This window comes from Mustela nigripes, chromosome 12, assembly GCF_022355385.1.
Source record: "Mustela nigripes isolate SB6536 chromosome 12, MUSNIG.SB6536, whole genome shotgun sequence".
NCBI lineage: Eukaryota > Metazoa > Chordata > Mammalia > Carnivora > Mustelidae > Mustela > Mustela nigripes.
In genome coordinates, this window is record NC_081568.1 from 89,381,664 (window position 1) to 89,404,390 (window position 22,727).

General features: G+C 38.1%; 1 protein-coding gene and 1 pseudogene across 2 annotated transcripts in view; one reads left to right on the forward strand and one right to left on the reverse strand.

The window, feature by feature from the left end:
* The first annotated feature begins 771 nt into the window (after positions 1-771).
* Positions 772-840, forward strand: LOC132028915 (U4 spliceosomal RNA; annotated as a pseudogene).
* Positions 841-12,662: 11,822 nt separating this feature from the next.
* Positions 12,663-22,727, reverse strand: part of ELOVL7 (ELOVL fatty acid elongase 7) — a 78,898-nt gene continuing 68,833 nt past the window's right edge. For both annotated transcript variants that reach the window (XM_059417931.1, XM_059417930.1), the window contains 3 exons: positions 21,792-21,897; positions 16,710-16,846; positions 12,663-14,385 (listed from right to left, as the gene is read on the reverse strand). In XM_059417931.1, the coding sequence (XP_059273914.1) occupies positions 14,176-14,385; positions 16,710-16,846; positions 21,792-21,897 (453 nt within the window). In that variant the 3' untranslated portion in view covers positions 12,663-14,175. The remainder of the gene's footprint in view (positions 14,386-16,709; positions 16,847-21,791; positions 21,898-22,727) is intronic.

A 22,727-nucleotide genomic window follows, 5' to 3' on the forward strand; every position in this document is an offset into this window, starting at 1 on the left:
TGAGGGGCGCCTGGGTGGCTCAGTGGGTTAAGCCGCTGCCTTCGACTCAGGTCATGATCTCAGGGTCCTGGGATCGAGTCCCGCATCGGGCTCTCTGCTCAGCAGGGAGCCTGCTTCCCCCTCTCTCTCTGCCTGCCTCTCCATCTACTTGTGATTTCTCTCTGTCAAATAAACACTAAAATCTTTAAAAAAAAAAAAAAAAAAGGAACTTGAGAAACCAGAAGAAGGGGTAGGTCTTTATGCAGCCAAGAGCTAGGGTAAGAGACTATCTGTGCAGCAGGAAGGCTGGGCAGGTGCTAACTCCGTAGGGCCCTGAGGGCAAGTCAGAGGTTTTCCTCTTTTATCCTTCAAGTAATGTGAAGCCATTAAAGGGCTTAAGCAGGAGAGTGAGTCATAATTAGATCTGCATTTTCCAGGGAATAATGGCTAATCCAGAAAAGATGGATTGGGCCAAGAATGCACGGTAGCATCCAAATGGAAGGCTCTCTGCAGAAGCGCATGGAGAGCTGCCAAGTAATAGGGCAGTGGCTGTGACACAGCACTGTCACTTCCTGTCACTTCCTTCCACTGCAGTGAGCACACACCCATTCTGGGCTCTCTAGAGATTTCTACAGACAGTGGGGAATCTCATTAATGGGCTCCTTCCTAAGCTCTCCCACCCAGCCACCATCCTCTCTGCTCCCAGTTTTTCTCTTCTATCTGGTAGGGAAACACAAAGGTAAGATTAGAATTGATCATGGTGAGAGTTTAGGAACAGAAAAGGTACATCTAAGCTTTGCACAGTGGCAGTATCGTAGCCAATGAGGTTTATCCGAGGCACGATTATTGCTAATAGAAAAGGTACATCTAAAGGCAAAAACAAACACTTCAAAAGTAGGGTGGAGGTCTCTGGAGGAAGGGAAGGAGGCGGGATAGGGGCCAGAAATAGCTCTTTTGTGAAGAGAAGGGAAGGATCGAGGAGAGGTTAACAGGGGTGCTGAGCATCTTCACCCAACCCTGACTCCATCAGGACCTGCTCTAGGGCCAGCATAAGATGTGGCCTCACCCCACACCTGGTCTGTCCCAGCTGTGAAACAAGGAGCAGGCAGGGGTCATGGTGAAAGGAGAGCAGGAAGGAATGGGGTCTACGGGAAGGTAGAGGCCAGGAATGTATGAGAGATGACTTTTAGCAGTGATGGCTGGGAGGAAGGGAGCCGGACAATTCATAAGCTATTTCAAAATGTTGTAAAAGATTTTTTTTTAAAAAGATTTTATTTATTTATTTGACAGAGAGAAATTACAAGTACACTGGGAGGCAGGCAGAGAGAGAGTGAGAGAGAGAGAAGGAAGCAGGCTCCCTGCTGAGCAGAGAGCCCGATGCGGGACTCGATCCCAGGACCCTGAGATCATGACCTGAGCCGAAGGCAGCGGCTTAACCCACTGAGCCACCCAGGCGCCCCAAAATGTTGTAAAAGATTTTTAAAAGCTTTCCAGCTCCTTTAAAAACACTAGCATAACTCGGACACCAGATCTGACAGGCATAGTAAATACAAAGGGGAAGGAGGCAATGTAAAAGTTATTATCTTCACCATTTTGAGCATACAGTTTAGTCATGTTAAGTACATTCACGATGTTGTGCAACCAATCGGCAGAACTCTGTTCATCTTGCCAAACTGAAACTCTGCACCCAGTCAATAATAACTCCCCATTTCTCCCTTCCCAAAGCCCCTGGCAACCACCCTTCTGCTTTCTGTCTCTGAATTTGACTATTCTAAGTACACTATATTCATGGAATCACATAGCATTTGCCATTTTGTGACTGGATTATTTTACTTGCCATAATGTCCTCACAGTTCATCTATGTCATTGCATGTATCAATTTTTTTCCCCGCCCCTGGAGAGGAATGTACCACCTGGGATCAGGGCCCAGAGTAAGGGCAGATGCTTACCAAATGAGCCACCCAGGTGCCCTCTAAAAACGAACTCTCTTCACTCTGATTCTACTGAAATTTTTTAGAGTAGCAGCTTTATTCTTCAGTTTTACAATCTCAGTCTATTAGAAACATGACTTTTTTTTTCTTTTTTTAAAAAAATTTTTAAATTTATTTTAAGAAAAACAGTATTCATTATTTTTTCACCATACCCAGTGCTCCATGCAATCCGTGCCCTCTATAATACCCATCACCTGGTACCCCAACCTCCCACACCCCCGCTACTTCAGACTCCTCAGATTGTTTTTCAGAGTCCATAGTCTCTCATGATTCACCTCCCCTTCCAATTTACCCCAACTCCCTTCTCCTCTCTAACACCCCTTGTCCTCCATAATATTTGTTATGCTCCACAAATAAGTGAAACCATATGATAATTGACTCTCTCTGCTTGACTTATTTCACTCAGCATAATCTCTTCCAGTCCCGTCCATGTTGCTACAAAAGTTGGGTATTCATCCCTTCTGATGGAGGCATAATATTTCATAGTGTATATGGACCACATCTTCCTTGTCCATTCCTCCGTTGAAGGGCATCTTGGTTCTTTCCATAGTTTGGCATGACTTGACTTTTTATTAAAAGTTCAAAGCAAAGCAAGTAGAAGCACTTAAGTGCTTCTTATTTATTTGATAACACACTAACTTTCCCTTTTTTTGGTGGGACAGAAATAGATATTGTTTATCACTTATTTCACCCTGTAAAAGGGAATAATACCACATTTGGTAAAACATTACTGTATGATGTTTAATAAAGGGAATCAGGGGCATCTGGGTAGTTCAGCGGTTAAGTGTTGAACTCTTGATTTTAACTCAGGTCATGATCTCAGGGTCCTGGGATCAAGCCCAGCATTGGCTCCCCGCTCAGCAGGGAGTCTTCTCCCTCTCCCTCTGCCCCACCCCCCAATTCGTGCACAATCTCTCTCTCTAATAAATAAATAAGTAAATAATCGTTTAAAAAAAGGAAAAAAGAACTCACGGGGGTTTCTGTGTAGGTCCTCAGCTCCAATCTTGGCTCAAACTGGTTCATATAAGGGATTATAAGGCAAAATACATAGCAAGGGACTCTCAGGTGTTAACACCTAGCTGGGCCTCCCCTTGGCTGGAACCATTGATTCTACAAAACAAAACACATTCCTTCCTGGCTTTTGCCCTTCTCCTCCTCCCTACTGCTCAGAGCTTTTAGCCCTGATTTGCATAACTTCCTTACATCCTGGCTCACAATATCATTGTGCAATTGTTAAAATGGCTATTTTCAAACATAACAAAGTGCTGGCAAAATTCCCAACGTTGATGGGAATATAAACTGGTGCCACCATTGTGGAAAACAGTACGGAGATTCCTCAAAAAATTTAAAAAAGAACTACCATATGATCCAGCAATCCCACTTCTGAGTATATATTTGAAGGAAATGAAATCATTATCTCAACAAGATATATGCACACCCATGTTCACTGCAGCACTATTCACGACAGTGAAGATATGGAAACAACTTAAGTGTCCATGGATGGATGAATGGATAAAGAAAATGTGCTGTCTATATATACAACGGAATATTATTGAACTTTAAAACAGGCCCTCCTGTCATTAGTGACAACGTGAATAAACCTGGAGGATATTATATAAAGTGAAATAAGCCAGACACTGAAAGACGAATACTGCATGATCTCACTTGTATGTAGAATCTGAAACGGTCAAACTCGCAGATGCAGAAAGTAGAATGGTGGTGGCCAGGGTCTGGGGCTAAGGGTCCTGGGGAATGGGGAGATATTGGTCAAAGGATATAAAGTTTCAATTATGCAGACGAATAAGTTCCAGAGATTTAATGTACAGTGTGGTGACTATAGTTAACAGTACCGTATTGTATACTTGATATTTACTAAGAGCATAGATCCTAATTATTCTCACCACAGAAAAAGAAAGCAAATGGTAATTATGTGAGATAATTAATATGTTAATTAGCTTGATTGTGGTGATCTATTCATGATATACAAACATCAAATTGTACACCTTAAATAGGTACAATTCCTATGTGTCGATTATACCTCAGTAAAGCTGAAAAAAGAAAAGGAAAAAATTATACAAGCACACAATAATGAATTAAACAAAGATAGAATTAATTTTAGTACAGATCTCACAATCCTAAAGTATTAGAGACTATTAAGGAATGATGACAAAGACTCCTGTACAAAATGGCAGTGTGATTATGAAACTCAGATAACAAAAGATTCTAAAAGCACTGGTTATATGGAGTTTGGAGATGTATGTGTCCCCCGGGGAGAGAAGACCAAGAAAAATCTGCATCATTCGTCCACAGTAGTCAGGAGTAGCCCAGAAGGAAGAAATTGGCAGTTACCAAAGTGGTAACAAAGTGGGGAAGGAGGCCACTAGATAGGAAAAACAATCACATATCACACCACCACCACCACCATCCAATAGCAACAGACCCTCCCTTCCCTCTTGTAACCAGGAACAAGAAATTAAAAGCTATTCCCTTAAAGTAACTCTTCGTTTGATTTGACAAGGACAAAACATATTGCAGCAAAAGTGCTCTCCAGTGAACGAAGTAAATAATGACAAAGGGAATGTTGCAAAGATTTGTTAATGTATTAGAGTGAGAGAGCACTTAAGTGGTGGTGAGGAGGGACAGGAAAGAATCTTCAACCAGACTCCCCTCAAGCCCAAGCCAGGAGATCACAACTGGAGTGGAAACCAAGAGTAGGACACTCAACCAACTGACCCACGCAGGCACCCCAGGCATATTTTAAATGAGGAATTGCTATCTAGGCCTATAGGTATGAAACTGATTCATACTCTTAAAATCACAGTCTTAAAGCATCTTTCCCGGCAACTGTGATTACTCTTACAAAGGGTAGAAGAATTGTGGAAATAATTTACCTTGATTCACCTGCAAAATAGTACAAGGAAGAAAGCTGGAGAATTACATAATACACAGGTGAGGAAAAATACCTGGAAAAGAACCATAATGTAAGCAATCAGTCCACAAAACACCACAGGGCTATGAACTAACAGAAACCAGAAGAGACTTCTTCGAGATCTCAATCATTAGCCTCAGGTTTGAAAGCTGATTCAAAGACCTTCAATATGTGAGACCCAGAGCAGTTTATTTCAATAAAATGGAAAAAATAAGACAAAGACTAAAATCCTCTCTGTGAGGACTAGATGTAATTTTACCATTATAAGTCAGACAAGATTCTTTGTCCACAAATTTGTGACTCCAAAAAAACTTTAAAAAAATTTTTAATAGTCCAATTTCTAACCCTGACCTTTATTCTTACTGGCTTGACCTTATTTATTTTAACAAATGAAAATATAACGTTAGTCCTTTCCAGGTTTCTCAAGGTATGGGAAGGTGGGCAGTAGGGTGGGGAGGAGGGGTGGAGATGCTTTTTGTCATCTGACTCTCCAGATGGTCCTTGTGATGTATATCGACCATCCCTCCCTGTCCCCATGGATTCAACAGCTCCTTTCTACATTAGGACCATTCTAAAAGCACAGTTCCTGGTCTGTTTGAACAAAGGCACCTTGTAGCTATTTCTCCTGGAGTACTACATCTCTAGAAATACTATCAGAAGAAAGGTGAAGGTTCTCTCTGCTCTCAGGAACCAAAGGTATCTCTCAGTCTCTTCAGAATCATTCCCGACCTGTCCCTAGAAAATTAAAATACCTCCATTCCCCCGAGGATTACGAAGCACATTCCAGGATCTTACTGAGGGGATTATGTTGTACATATACCAGATATTATTCAATGTCACAGCAGGGTTCAGGCAGCATCCCACAGTCAAACATTCACATTTCTGTGGTGAAATATATTAATAGTTACTTTATGTGGACGAATAAAAAGACCAATGTCTCTCAATGCCCAAGTCAGGCTTGACCCAAGCTTTGGGTTTCAGGGACTTTTGGATTTCATGATCACAGGAAAAGACTGAATCTGCAACTAAGTTTGAGTAAATTAGATATGGGATGACTGCCTGTGGAATAGCAAAACAGAAATTGAAAAGACGAAGGTGTTGCTAAGAGAGCTGATAAGATGTGTAAAGATTTTGAGCAGGAGAAAGCACTTGAAGAAAGACTGGAGTATCTGTAGAAATTGGCAAAGATCAGAAAATAAAAGGCATCCCATGTGAGGAATAAAAAGAACTTGATTGTATTAAATCATTTATCATGGGAAAAATGCAATAATATGAATAAAATAAAAACAGTAAGAAACAGACCCTTAACTATAAAGAACACACTGAGGGTTACCAGAGGGAAGGTGGAAGGGGTAATGGGTGAAATTGATGATGTGGATTAAGAAGGGCACTTGGGGTGAGCACCAGGTGATGTATGGAAGTGTTGAATCACAACTATTCACCTGACACTAATATTACACTAAATCTCAAGTAACTGGAATCTCAATAAAAACTTGAAACATTCCCATTTATATGAAATTTTGGAAAAATCACAATTACAGAGATGGTATACAGATCAGTGGATGCCAGCGGCTTAGGGTGGGGAAGGATTGAACCAGTGAAGCACAGAGGATTCTTTTTAGGGCAGGGAAACTATTCTGTATGATACAGTAATGATGAATATATGACACCACACATTTGTCAAAACTCAAAGAGCTTTAGAGCACAGAGTCAAACTTAAAAGACGCAAAGCTTATAAAAATCATTTAGAAGGTGGGAGAGTCAAGGAATGTAGAATGATAAAAGAACCTAACTGTATTAGAAATATATGAAACAAACAAACAAAAAAAGAAATATATGAAACAACCTTATAGGAGAGGGTGAGGAGGAAAGGTGCTAACCTAAATAATTGTGGAAATGAGTAGAGTCTGTCAATGAGGAACAAAAGGAACTCTGGTTGATAAAGTGTGCTAATAATTCTGAAATCAGTTTACATGTATATTAGAATTGAACTATTAAGTAAATTCATGGCACATGTGACAGTCCGGTTTCTCGCTACTGGAGTTAGAGGCAAGCAAGGGGCAAAGGCTAGAATGATCCATGTGGTAATAGATTAGAACTGAGGGTATCAACATGAACTCAAGTTTACCTTAAGATGGTTACATATAGAAATATTTACAGATGTGTGTACTAGTTAGTATATACACCTACATTTCTCTGCTGTCAACTAAGAGGGCCTAGAACCAATAACCCTCCAGTAGCTATGACCACACCTATTGCCAGCTCTGGGCTTCTAATACCATTCCCCTATGAAAGAAATCAGGACACCTTGGAGAATTGGCTGATTCTAGAACCAGGGCAGGAAATATGCAAAATGAGTCTGGAGCATCTTGGCAGTCCCAGAAGGAAGTGGAAATATGTCAAAATGACACAGAAACCATGCAGAAGAACTCTCAGTGGCTAAAACTGGAAGGATTTGAGCAATTAAATAAGTAACGTAGTATTAGATTATATTCTAATGTAGCAAATAGATATTCATGAGTCCACACTAACATAAATAGATCATTGAATAAATAAATGGGAGAGAACAGGCAACTAACCTAGGCAGAAGAATTCCAAATAATTTGTGTAGATACTTTGTACTCAAAGGGTTACCCTTAAGTGTGACTGCAGAGTGACTCCCTTTTAAAGAATAAAGTACAAAAGGAGAAAAAGAGTAACATTACCTCAACCAGGTGAACAAGGTTAAAATCAACAGTGAAAAGTCATATCGTTGGTATATACCCTTGATACAATGTGATAAGATACCCCTACTGTCTTCCTCCTAAAAACTAATAACTCCTACCTGATTTATGAGAAAAACATCAGATAAATTCCAGTTGAGGGACATTCTACAAAATACTTGACCAGTATTCCCCCAAATTGTCAAAGTCATCAAAAATAAGAAAAAACTGGGGCACCTGGGTGGCTCAGTCAGTGAGTGTCTGACTCTTCAATTTCCACTCAGGTCATGATCTCAGTGTTGCAAGACAGAGTTCCACTTTGGGGCCCATGCTAGGCATGTAGCCTACTTAAGACTCTTTCTTTCCCTCTTCCCTGGTCCCTCCCCCTACTCTCCCTCCCTCTCTCTAAAATAAATGAATGAATGAATGAATGAATGAATAAATAAATCTTAAAAAAAAGGGGGGGGGGGAGTCTGAGAAACCATGACAGCCAAAACAAGTTTAAGGACACAGGACAACAAAATATAATGGCATCCTGGATGGAATCCTGAAACAGAAAAAGGAAATTAGGTGAAAACTGAGGAAATACGAGTGAAGTATGGACTTCAGTTAATAATAAAGTATCAACATTGGCACATCAACTGTAATAAATGTATTAGATTTATCTAAGATGTTAATAATAGGGAAACTGGGTATGCATATATGGCAATTCTCTGCACTAACTTCATAATTTTTCTGTCAATCTAAACTATTCTAAAATTAGGTTTATTTTGAAAAAAGGTTTATCTTTGAAAAGAATGCCATGCATGCACAATCCAAGATTTTGAGGCTTGTGTCACATTGCTCTTCTCACTATTGCCATCCACTGTCTTCTTGGTCATATACCCCTATTCAGAGTCCTTAATCATCTAGCTCATATTCATTTCAAGACTCTTCCTCACTGAGGCTCTTCCACATTCATGTGGATATTCTGTCCAACACCATGCCTAACACTTCATCCATCTATTCAATTCCAATAACTATCATACGCTTTCTGTACCAGCCACTCACTTCCAGAGCCATGTAGTACTACCTCCATACTTTGAATTGCTGACCAGACTACAGCCCCCACTAGTTCCATTCACCTCCTTCTTCCAGAGTCATAGAATCCCTGAGTTTAGCCTGAAAGTCAGATAGGATAGAATATTACTCCCCTGATTTCCTTCTGCTACATGTGACCCACATGACTAAATTCTGGCCAGTGATGTATCACTTTTGTTATAGGTCCTTAAATGGAGAGAACTGTTCCTTCTCTTACCCTCTTCCTTCTTCATACTGACTGAAAAGTGTATTCATGGCTGGAGTTCCAACATCCATTTTTGGATCATGAGGTGTCTATGGGAACAGAAGCCACATATGGCAGAACTGTGAGACAATCCCTGGATCTCTGATACTATAGTATACCAGCCCAATTCTGACTGCATACTTCTGGAACCTTATATAAGAAAAGACTTCTATATTAACTGTTATTTTTAGTTTTTTTTTCTATCCTGGCTAAACTTAAAAATCAGTTCACTCCTTTATTCCATCAACTTTCTTTGCTGTATAGCATGATGGTTAAGAGCAAGAGCTTTAAAATCAAAGAAAGCTGGGTTGACACCCAGCTTTAACAGCTAATAACTTCCTGACCTTGGTCAAAATGTATGTAAATGGTATAAGCATCAGTTTCCTTATCTGTAGTGACCTCATTGTGTCTATCTTGTAGAGATATTGTAAGGATCTTATTGCATGAGACATATAAGGAGCTTAGTAAGCACCACTGTCCTTTGAGAGTCTCAGCTCCCATAATGCACCACTGTACCCAGTCTTGCTGGCATTGTCAATGTCCTCCCTTGTCCCACTGCATCTTCCTTGCAAATCCCCACCTTGAGTAGTGCAAGTCTTCTCCATGCCCACAGGATTATGGGCCTAACAAATTCATGCAGATTGGGACCACTACAAATGTATGGTCTCCAGCCTCACTGGGATTCTGCTAGAAGCTGGGAAATATTTGAAATCCCTAAGCACATCCATTTCCAATAGTTTATGCAACTTTTTCATTCTTCAAGTCATTTCTAGAATAAACATGTTTATGCTGCTTTTTTAAAAGAAAAAAAAAATCCTTCAATCCATTTATCCTGTCCCCTCTGTAATCACCACATACCTTACTCCACCTAAAGTAGACAGAACCATAAACTCTGTTCTCTTTTGAGCTAGGGATCCACCTTCTTTTCCTCCCCATTTAAATCTGAGTCTGTATTCTCTAGGCATATGTTCATATTCTTACCAATTACTACATATTTTTACCAATTGAAATACATTATTTCATTTAAGCCACAGAACAACCCAGCAAGGAAACCTTGTGCTATTGTTTTCATTTTATAGATGAAGAAAGAGAAGCTGAGAGAGGTTAACTGGCTGGTCTAAGGTCACCTCACATAACATCCATGCCTCATGGTTTTAGATTTAGCCCACTTTCCATACCACTCTACTGTTTCCTTGGACCCTGCTAGTCAACCCATCCATGGTCAGTCTAGATGAGACTCTCCCTTCAGAAGCACTCTCACATCCACCTTTCTTTCAAGGCACATATGCTGGCTCTCTCCCCACTGATCCTTACTCAACCAATTTAGCTCTGCTGTGTCTAAAGGTGTCTAAAGGTGATGCCCTACCCCACCCCACCCATCCAGATCGCTCTTAAGGTACTGCCTTAGACCAAACCTCACCTCCCTCAAAAACCACTGAATGTTCTCAATTTCCTGGAGAATCAAGCCCAGATGCCACAGCCACATGCCTCCGAGGTCTGAGCCCACCTCCTTCTGGACTCCTCTCTCTGGGTCCACAGCAGGAAGCCTTGCTATAATTTGGTCTATTGGCCATTCCCTAAACTTTCCTTTCCCTAGAGCTGATTTGTTATTTCTTTTCACTTACAATACCTTGCCCACTAACCCAGCACCCATTTTGAAGTTCTGTACATCTTAAATACATAAGTTGTAAATCCTTCACAGTGCCTTCCCTGCTTTCTAAGTGACAGAACTTTCACGCATATGGCACCTAGCTGCTCTGTTACATAAGATCTTCTGTTGGTCTATAACTTTCAGGAGGCCCCAACTATGTTCAAGACATCTTTGTATCACTACAACATCTAGCGGGGGTTCTGAATATACAAAGGATGCAACAAATGTGTAAAATGTTTTGGTTAAATGAGTATTCAGGTTAAAACCACCTACCCATGCAAACATATGCAGTTTGACTCCAAGATAAAAGACACACATACAACCACACTACCACAAATTTACTATAATGTGCGCATACACACACACACTCTGACAATATCCACAGTTTTCCACAGTCTTTACAAATTTAACAGAAACAAGAGATAATTGAGGAGAAATCTCATAATTTTGAAATTTAGGTAACAATATAGTCCACTCAATCCTTAAATTCAACTCAACTGAATTGAATTCTTTTTTTTTTTTTAATATTTTATTTATTTGACAGACAAAGATCACAAGTAGGCAGAGAGGCAGGCAGAGAGAGAGAGAGAGAGGAGGAAGCAGGCTCCCTGTGGAGCAGAGAGCCTGATGTGGGGCTCGATCCCAGGACCCTGGGATCATGACCCGAGCTGAAGGCAGAGGCTTTAACCCACTGAGCCACCCAGGCGCCCCCTGAATTGAATTCTTAAGTTCAATTATTAAATTCTTAAATTTGAATTCTTAAATTGAATTCTTAAATTCTTAAATTGATTTTTTTTCTTAAATTGAATTCTTAAATTCAACTCAATTAAGACTGTAAACTGGCAATGTCTCATGGATATTTAAAATGATAGGGCACCTGGGTGGCTCAGTGGGTTAAAGCCTCTGCCTTCGGCTCAGGTCATGATCCCAGGGTCCTGGGATCAAGCCCCACATTGGGCTCTCTGCTCAGCAGGGAGCTTGCTTCCCTTCCTCTCTTTCTGCCTGCCTCTCTGCCCACTTGTGATCTCTGTCTGTCAAATAAATAAATTTTTTTAAAAATCTTTAAAAAAATAAATAAAAATTATTCATAGAACCTCATATCATAAACTAGATGTTGTATCTGGTCTCTTTATTTGTTAGGTAAGCAAACCCAAAGGCAATAAAATCTTGAAAAGTGGATGAAACCCCAATAGAAACTCTATGTGACCCATAGAGCCCTTTAATAACATACTGTCCATGCATATCGTACATCCAGTGATAACACATTTTGATCTAATGATATATATATGAAGGATACTTCTGCTAGCTGTGCAAGGATACTTCTGCTAGCTCTTTTTCATGTAACGTTCCAGCTCTCCACTTCTATTCACATAATTTAGAACATGGTTCCATCACACGCTGTCAGACATTTTAAGCAAGTCAGGCATTTTAAAGGCTACAGGGAAGTTAGGAGTGGTTGTACATTGCCGGATAGACAGTATTGTGAAAACCAAACTCTCCTGTTTCACCTTCTTTTCTTCATGCTTCCTTTTGGTCTTTAGTCTACTTGGTGTTTGGGAATTGTGTGCATTGTGTAACAGCACCTGCTACACCGTCGCATTTTAGCGCAGGCTGGATGAAAAGAATCAAAACAGGAAAACAGTTTAGGAACCCTGAGGCCCTCAGAAAAATAAATTATAACTGTTGTTCTTTTTTTCCTGCTGTGCTTTCGTTTTTGCTTTTTTTTTTTTTTTTTGAGGAAAATAAATATTTCCCCCATTTATCAACTCTTATCTTCTCATATTGTAAGCAAGTGAAATCAGTAAAGCTCACTTAAAAGCAAATAACCTTATAAATCTGGTAAGTGTGAGAGAGAAGGCCATGGTATAGATTAAATACTTGGCGTGACACATCAAACTATAAGAATTCACAGTGAGGAAAAACTCAGGCTCTGATGGATAATGCTATCACTGTGTGTTACATAACTGAGACCCATAAGTATTAATTGTTTAAAGTCATATAGGCATAAGCAGTCCTTCAAAATCAAGTATAAATATAACAAGAATGAAAAACCAATAGGGAAAAATTCAGAAATGTCCAAACATCATTGTTTCTGACACAAAAGTCTATTGACCAGTAGTTTCAGTTTGCCAGCAAGAAAATAGGAAAACAAGAGAATTTTAGAAAGCAGTAATTGTGAAAAAACAAAAGTAGGCAAAATGAATTTCAAGTCTTCATTATATAATTTATAGGTTTGAAAAAAGAAATCCAGGCTATTAATTAATTCATAACTCTGGGAAACATTTCTCCATGCAGTGTATCTATACCAACTATTAAACAGGCTCTTTCTCTCTTTATTGAGACCCTTAACATAACCATATATAGTCCCTGGAGAATTTCTGTGCAACCATTTTCCTCCAGTTGCTTCACAAAGAACTCTAACTCATCTCGGGAAACTGTGTATAGTGGGAGGTCTGAAATCATTTATGATTTAAGGGTACCTGCATTGTGCTAAGGATTTGAACATTTATATATATAACCAATACATATTAACAAGATAATCCTTTAAGCCATAACAATATGAGAAAGTGATGTTATAATACAACAGATTTTTCCCACTGAACTACAGAGTACTTATTCCACTGACAAATTTCACCTCTTTCCAGAAATACACAAAGTTAACTGCAAAATAGGAATAGCACAGTGCTCCTTAAGCTACAGAACAAATCCTCTTGTTTTCAAAATATTAACTTAACCTTAGTGTTAAGTGCATCAAGGTACTAACCGAAAGAATTGTTACTTTTTAAACAGTATATACGACAAAAGTGTTGTAGGGAAGCCTTATCAGTGAAACTGGTGGTGGCTACACAAGAGATCCATTAAAAATTACTGTTAGTGATGTTAAATGACAATTTACAAAAAATTCACTTAATATTCACCAGTGTTAGCTCTTTAGGATAGGAATTTAACTTTAGAGTAAATACGGTGTCTTCTGAATATAATCAACAGCCAAAATTCCCAGTCCGAGGTTTTCAGAGCTGGCAGAAGGAATCTATAGTAGGGCATGGATCTCTGTCCACGGTCAAAATACCTGATGATATTTTCATCTATGCTGGACTTCTTTGAAGAGTACGATACTGTTTCATATCCTCCTTTCACCATAACAAAATGCATTAAATAAGACCTTTAAAGATTTTTATTTATTTATTTGACAGAGAGAGATCACAAGTAGACAGAGAGGCAGGCAGAGAGAGAGAGGAAGGGAAGCAGGCTCCCCGCCGAGCAGAGAGCCCGATGTGGGACTCGATCCCAGGACCCTGAGATCATGACCTGAGCCGAAGGCAGCGGCTTAATCCACTGAGCCACCCAGGCGCCCCTAAATAAGACCTTTAGATGAGGTTGAAGAGCAGCTGAAAAGCTACCTGCTTTAGGCTCTACTTAGACTCTGTTACCTGGGACCTTGGGCTCTCAAATATCAGAAACCCCAATAACTTATCATAAAAATACAAGCTCTTGGTTTTGAAAAATATACAAAATGCACTTGATTTGTCATAAAGCTCTTGATTGTCAAGGAAAGTAAGATACCAGTCTCATTCATAGATTCGTGTCGTGCTTGCATTTCAGTGATCTTTGCTTTTGCAGATTCCATTTTTCACAGTTTTGGGCAGCCTCTGGCCTTTGGTGTAAGCACGGTACCAAAAATGGAGAAAGAGCAGCAGAAAGATGCACCCATAACTCAAAATGATGTACAGGAAGACTGGAAACTGGTACTTGCAATCTTCCATGAAAAAGAACTGGCCTATGTGGATGGTGATAATAATGAATTGGACCTAAAAGATGAAAGAATGAAAAATATTATTCAGATATGCAGTCACAAAGGCACAATCATTTAATGCATTCTTTCGCTGCTTATGCTTAAACACTCTGCAACCACATCTTAGGTTACTAAGATTGGGTTGGGGGTTTTATCTTTAAATCTAGCCTCCATGGGAGTCAGAGTGGGTGGGACATTGTAAAAATCCAGATGGGAATGGGCAACCACTACTCAGTCCTGCCCAAGTGTGCAACTCTGGCGGCCCTACGTAAATGGCCCAGGAGCTGGGCAGGGCAGCAGCCCCTTTGAACCCACAGAAAGAACCACCTGAGAAGGTTTTCTTGGCAAGTCTCTGTCTTGAGTCCTTGACTTGATGAAATACACGTGGGTGGGACCACTTTCTTATGGCCTCATTTTCTAGAAGAGCTTCAGTTTCAAATAATCTGTCTTGTTGTTAGATGAGGTATTTCAATTTTGGGGAAACAATCATTGTAATTAGAGCCCTAGCAATTTCGTAGGAGCCAAAGCATCCCTGAGTCGTGGTATCTGCCACTTGTCACCCACAGGTGACATATCAGAATAAAAATATATCCTGCCAATGGCAGCAGAGAATCTGTAAGGAGTGAAACAGTATTGATGACACTCCTCATGATGTCCAAGGGCTCTTTGTTCCCAAACAGTCTACACAATCTTAAAAGGAACACTCCCCAGGCTAATGTCCTGATTTTTTGCATCTCTTTCTTCTCCTGATTAAAAGGCAACATGTGTTCTGTGGGAATGTTAGACAAGTAAAAATTCATAAATGAAAAATAACCGTTACCTATACTCTTCCATTTATGACCATAGTTAAGCTTTTCAATTTCTTTTTTGATCATCTTCAACTTTCCCTACATTATCCTATTTTTTTAAAAGATTTTATTTATTTATTTGACAGAGAGAGATCACAAGTAGGCAGAGAGACAGGTAGTGAGAGGGGGAAGCAGGCTCCCTGCTGAGCAGAGAGCCCAATATGGGACTCGATGCCAGGACCCTGAGATAATGACCTGAGCTGAAGGCAGAGGCCTAACCCACTGAGCCACCCAGGCGCCCCTCCCTGCATTATCTTAAGAAACTTCCATGACATTCCTATGCAGTAGCTACCCTTATTTCTCTCATTTGGCAGACATAAAGATGATACCTCTGAAAGCCTCAGTGACATGCCAATATCTGATGCAGGTGTGTTTGTGTATAACCAACACATTTTAGATAATTATATCTATTCTTTCTTCTATTTTAGCATTTTGCCACATTAATAAAAAAAAGTTTTTACAATGTTTAAAAGTGGATAAGTGGGAAAAAAGCCCAATACAAAATTGTCTATGCAGTATAATGCAAATCATGCAACAGGTATTCACATACATGTGGAATTAGGCTTATTTTTCTTTCTCTTTGCTTAGTTAGATGTTCAAATTTCTCAGTGATGAGCATATGTTACTTCACAATCAGAAAATAAAATACTTAAAAAGAAAGCAATGGTGAATAATTTTCCTGATTTTATAATATTGCAAAGTAGGAATTAAAATAATTTATTTCACTATTTCCTTACACTTGGTTATTTAGAGCACTGTCAGTTTGTCAATATATACGGTATACTGTTTCCCTACCTCTTTCATCCGCATGTATGTTTATCATTTGGAGGAAAACCAGACTTAGAGCCAGGCATACAGGAAGACTCATAATCCTCTCAAAGTTATATTCCCTCCCTCAAAGTCTTTAGATGGTATTTCTAACTCCTAATTAAATATTGTGCCAGCTGCAGTGCAAATAACTTTGAGATTATCTTTATCATAAATTTATTTAAGATTTTATTTATTTATTTATTTATTTATTTATTTATTTATCTATTTAACAGAGAAAGACACAGTCAGAAATAGAACACAAGCAGGGGGAGCAGGAGAGGGAGAAGCACGCTTCCCACCAAGCAGAGAGCCCGAGGCAGGGCTTGGGACCATGACCTGAGCCGAAGGGAGATGCTTAATGACTGAGCCACCCAGGTACCCCATAACTATATTTATTTTATAGAAAAGTATAAGATAGTACAAAGATAGCCTAAAGATACACATTGTGGTTTAGCTGTCTGAGCTCTTGGCTACCAAAAATATACTTTGTTTCCAACACAGTTCTTTACAAAAGTTTAAATAACATGGAAAGGATAATGATGGGATGCACTATTGAGGCCACACACTCTATATTCCTATTGTTTTGTAACTTTTGTTCCTTCGTTAGTATTCTGATTCATAGGGAAGAGAAATTATTCCAGCTTAGTTTTATATCTGGTTTTAAAGAAAATTAATTACTCACAAGCTGTAATGATGTCAAATATTTTTTCCACCATAGATACTTCTGGAAGGCTGGTCCCAGTGCAGAGAGCCCATAGTAGGAATACATGACTACATGTACGGCTGTATTTAGAAAGGCATGGAATGTTCCCAAACCACCTGGAAAATAAAATTATTGTAAATTGGGGGCAATGCTCCTTAAAATGAGATTCATTTTTGTCAACTGAGATTTTAGAATAATTATTTAATTTTAATAGAAAGAAAAACATATACAACATCAATTTGTTAATCTGCTATCAAATTACAGGGAGCTGGATAACATATTCATTCAGTGAAATATAAGATGCAAACGTTCAAAAACTAATGAGAATGCCTTTATTTATTGTTATATCTTAACCCTAAGATGGTCTTTTGTTTGGGTTCACTTTAACAAACTAAGTTTATTTTTTTGAAATGGTATATATTTAATAGTAGTATCAAATTCATTTTTTCAGTGAAGGTTGACATATATAAAGTACACAAATGCACTAACCTTAAAGGATGATTGTATACATAGATATACACCCACATAGCCATCCACCAAAGTCAAGATATAGAACATTTCCAACATCACATACGGTTCCTATGCCCCCCTTCCAAGAATATACCTCTCAACATAAACTTTATGCTGACTTCTATCAACTATTACCTTTGCCTGATATTAAACTTCATGTAAATAGAATTTTACAGGATAATCTTTGAAGCCTACTTTCTTTCAATCAACATAATTTTTTTTTAAGATTTGTCCATGTTGCTGTGATTAGTAGTTTGCCTTCTTAACGGCTGTTAGTATTACAGTATTGCACCGCATGAATGTGTCACAATCCATTCCCTGGTGCTATGAAACTTTGGCAGTAAAAATATATATACACTCCTTGGGGCGCCTGGGTGGCTCAGTGGGTAAAGCCGCTGCCTTCGGCTCGGGTCATGATCTCGGGGTCCTGGGATCCAGTCCCGAATCGGGCTCTCTGCTCAGCGGGGAGCCTGCTTCCTCCTCTCTCTCTCTGCCTGCCTCTCTGCCTACTTCTGATCTCTCTCTGTCAAATAAATAAATAAAATCTTAAAAAAAAAAAATATATATATATATATACACTCCTTTCATTAGGAGGCTATGCTAAGTTTGCTTTAATTAAAGACAATTATTGTTTTTCCAAAATAGTCATTAATTGTTAAGCCATCTTTGCTTACTGCTTCCATTTGATTATTATCAATTGTGTCTTCCTATCTTGATTTTCCTCTTCTAATCACTATATCTCCTACTGATCACATTCAATTTAGAGTAGAAGCAAAGAACCCTGGGAGAACAGAAGTAAAGATCATTTCAATTGTCTTTAGCTGGACCTGTAGTACCCGGGAAGGGGTAACAAGGTGACTGGCTGATAGCAGGAGAAAAAAACAGAAAAGTCTGCCTTAGCATCTTTCCTAAGAGGCACAATCTCAAAGAAGCTGCATTCTTTATGTATAGCCTGATTCAGCTTAGTGATCTTGATCTGGGATTTAAATTCTTCTCCAAAATATTCTAATTTCTTTATTCTAGTATTCTTTAATTCTAGAAATAAAGTGAAACGTCAAAATATAGAACAATTACATTAGAAAAAGGACCAGGTTCATAAACGCTATGTATTACAGAAAGTTTAAAGCAAAATAAAAATTGTTGCATAGTAGAAACTAATTACATTTTTATAATCATTCATAATTGCAGAACTCTTAGACCCTTCTAGATACTACCACTGCTAAAGTACACCTTTAAAATAACATGTTTTAAATAATTATTTTTGAGTAATTTAAATATTCCTCCAATGCCTCATTTATGCTGTACTGTGCTTCATAAACTTTCTCTAAGTAGAATAAAAATGTAGCCAATTCTTTAATTATCATAAATTACAAGTCAGAAGAAACTGAATTAATGAAGCTTATTACCAACCTCCCACCTTTTATTATTTACATTTGGATTAGTCTTTTTTCCCAAAAGAAACTGAAATAGATGAATTATAGTGGTGTGAAAACACCTTTTCTAGGGTGATTTAAAAATATAGTATTTGTCTATTTCTGATAGTTAAGGAGTCAAGCTGCTTAACAGGGCATAAGCTAAATACCTCTTATGTCCTTTTGTGTCTTGTGATTATATAAACACACAGGAAACAAACTATATCAGAGATTTTTTCTCACCAAGATACCTGTCCCATTTTTCAGTAGACTATTTCCCATCCAGAATCTTTTATTTTTTAAATGTCCTAAAATGAGGATCCTATGGACAGGAATTTAACAAAGCACTAGTGTAGCTAACACTAGTGCTAGCTAGTTTAGTAAGGGTTACTAACCAAAATCAGCTATCAAATAAGATTAACTTGCTGATTTTGTCTAGTTACGATTATTCCCTCAGATATGTTAATAAGTTTGTTCACAGTACAGTCACATTTTAATTAGCAATGTTTTTCACATCTTCTTTGGAAGGCTTTCCTAATAAAGTATTTTCTAAGTCTGCTTTCTTCTTTACAACAATAGTTTTGCAAAGCTAACATTTTGGAATGTATTGCAATTAGTACCATCTCATTCTATTCCTTTTTCGAAAAATAAAGGAATCACCAGGGTAATTGCCACAATTCCCCATATCTCTGGAAGGGAGTATGTGCATAATGAATATAAAAACCTGCCAGAGAAACATTCCCACCATATTCCAAAGAAAAGTTGGAATGCTTTTTACGCCACAGAATTGTACAGCAGGCAAACAGGAAATTAAATACTAGATTGAGATCAGCTGTGCTCAAGTTTTTGAAAGAACAGTGTAAACTGGACGGTTTCATTCTAGGAATGAAAGCCAAAGCCAGACCACATTTCTGGAAATATCTCAGTTCTTACTGCTGTACCTGTCACTATATAGGTATTAGGTATACAAGTATTTTCTAGATTCCACATGCAATACTGAACAGAAATGCCAACTCATTGAACATAGGAGAAAGTATTTACATTTTGTAAAGCAGAAGGGGGATTAAGGTGCGGTCAATGAACCCACTACAAAGTGTTTGATGTCCATAAACACAGTAACATTAAAAAAACCAAAGAATTTCACGTTTCAATTTTCATTATTGAAAGTAATGCTTGGGCGCCTGGGTGGTTGAGTGGGTTAAGCCTCTGCCTTCGGCTCAGGTCATGATCTCAGGGTCCTGGGATCGAGCCCCACATCGGACTCTCTGCTTAGCGGCGAGTCTGCTTCCCCCTCTTTCTCTGCCTACCTCTCTGCCTGCTTGTGATCTGTCTCTCCCTCTCTCTCTCTCTGTCAAATAAATAAATAAATAAATAAATAAAATCTTTTAAAGAAAAGAAAAGAAAGTAATGCTTGTTTGAAAATGGAAGCCAGACTATCCATGGGTCTAAGACAGATATTAGAAAAGTGCTCAACTCTACTCTTCAAATAAAGCTCATTTTTCCTATTATAAAACATACAGCTATTCAATATAGAAAAATTAGAAAATACAGAGAAGGATAAAGACAGAGAGAGAAAGCACTTTTTGTGTTAGTCCCTCTAAATCACTGTCTTTTGGGGTAATGTCTCCCAATCTTTTTCCTATTTATATTTTTCAGTGTTGTGATGTAATATTCTGGTCTCAGAGAAGGAATCTGAATAAATAAATTATAAGGGTGTGAAAGAACTTTTTCTAGCATACTTTAAAATAGAATAGACATCTATGTCTGATAATTTTGGAGTCAAACTGCTTAAAAGAGAAGACGAGCTAAATGTCTCCTGGTATCATTTGCATTTCACAATTATATATACACAGGAATTCATAACCATTTTACTAATGGAATGGTTAGGTATTTTCCCATTTTTGGGCAACATGAATAAAGATGTCAATGAATATCACTATACAGAGAACTGATGTGCATATAAGAGAAAACAAAAACATATAAAGAGAAGTAAAATAATGGAGATTAAGTAATATGGCTATCCTTGATTTGTAAAATGGACACAGATGAGACTATTTTTATATAACATACATTACCAGAAAGAATAGTGACATTTACTTTTAAAAACTCCGACATACAAATGCCAATTTGGGCAAAGAAAACACCTCATATATTGGAAAATCTGATGCTCCTAGGATGGTAGGGACAGTCCTTTCAGCTCCTCTAGATTCTGGTACCTCTTTTATGCCAATGGCTCATTCACGCCCTCTCATGCTCTGAGACATGAGGATTTTTTCCCCATGCCTAGAGACTCTAAAATTCAAACAAGTGTTCCTCAATTCTGTTTTCTCTTTTTTGTCCTACAAAGTCAGAATGCCTCATAGAAATGAGCTATTCAGAGAAATTTTAAGGCTGCAGATCTACTCGAAGACTTCTTAAATTTAGGAACTTCGAATAAATAAATCTCCCAACCAACATCTGTTAATAAGTACATGTCCTTGGGGACATCATTTATTTAGCACTTGATGATAGGGTAAAATTACTTAACCTGTTTTTTCCGATTCTAGATGTTCAGAGGCATAAAACCAAAACCAAATGAACAAAAGAGGCTGTGTGCCAAGCTTTTGATTTAAACCAGTTTCAACTTCAAACAACATCCTTCAACCACAATTTGACACATCTTTAAAGAGTTGGTAGGGGGTGAGGTGTGTATCAGTTATTGGAATTTTGAATGCAAAGAAGACTGGAACTTGAGATAAACATTTTAACTTCCTGGAAACCTATAAGGAATAGATAACTAACTATATTTCTATAAAACTAAGGCTTCTACCATTTTATTTTTTTACTGTTTATTTATTTAATGATATTTAATAGAACTATATGGGAAAAAAATAAAATCCAAACAAAGCAACTAAAGCATTATGGATAGGAGACTATACCCAAAAATCAAGTGTATCTAAAGAATGGAGGGTAGGGGAAGGATCTAGGTTAAAGTCTTACTTTTATGTTTCAGATAATAATGAAAGTCAGATGTTTGATCCAAGTAGTCCTTTGATGTTTTAAGTTTCTTCTAAATCACATTTAAGGACAGAATTTGTCTTTACAACATACAGAAATGTTAATTGTTTATAGCACATGATCCCAACTCTCCCTTGGCTACCTGCGGCAAATTTGACTCCAAACCACCAGGTCCATGGCATGATGGTATGATGGAAGACATGCAGGAAAGTCACTTGGCTATTTTTCTTACGCAGAACAAAAAAGATCTGAAATAATTTTAAAAAAATCAAGTTCATAGAAAATCATGCAATGATTGATCTACTGATTTATCTACAAAAATACTGGCAAAGTACAAACTATTTCACATCATAATTTGCATTGAAAGGGCTGCCTTAGAGAATGCTGACAGAAGCAGCTGATTCTCCAAGGGGCAGCTAAAAAGCTAATAAGTATGAAGGAACTTAGGCATGATGAATAGTCATGGGAGAATCAATAAAAAGGTGTTAAAGAAAATGTAGGTGGATTTGAAAATCAAAAACGCAAAGTGACAAACATAGCCAAATATTATTGAAAGAAATGTTACTGGTAGGAAAACATCCATGTGGATTTTGAAGTATATGGGAAAGCACAGAGTCTCAATTCTTAGGACAGAAATTATTCTATATTGCTCTCTAAGACATCCTACTAATTTAGATAAGGAATTAAGCAAACCAAAAAGAGAACTTGCAACAAAGCAAAAGTTAGCATATTATTATTAAAGAAAGATGAAATGGGAAAAAGTCAAGGGGATTTGAAGAAATAGGATGGGAGGGAAAGTGGCCTGCGAAAAAGGAGAAAGGCAACAAAGGCGCCATCCAGACTGAATGTATCCATGGTTTGCAGAAACGAAGAAGAGAACACGAAGGCTTTTGCAGGGGCAGATTTTTTTCAAGAAAAAATTCAAAAGCAGAATTAAGTGTTCGAAAAATATTCAAAATTCAGAATACCAGTAATGAGTCAGACTTCTAACTATAGGCCCAAGCAGAGCACCACAAACAAAAGTATCCATAGTAATATTTAAGAAATGTGGTTTAGGGAAGGACATAGAGGTAGCAAC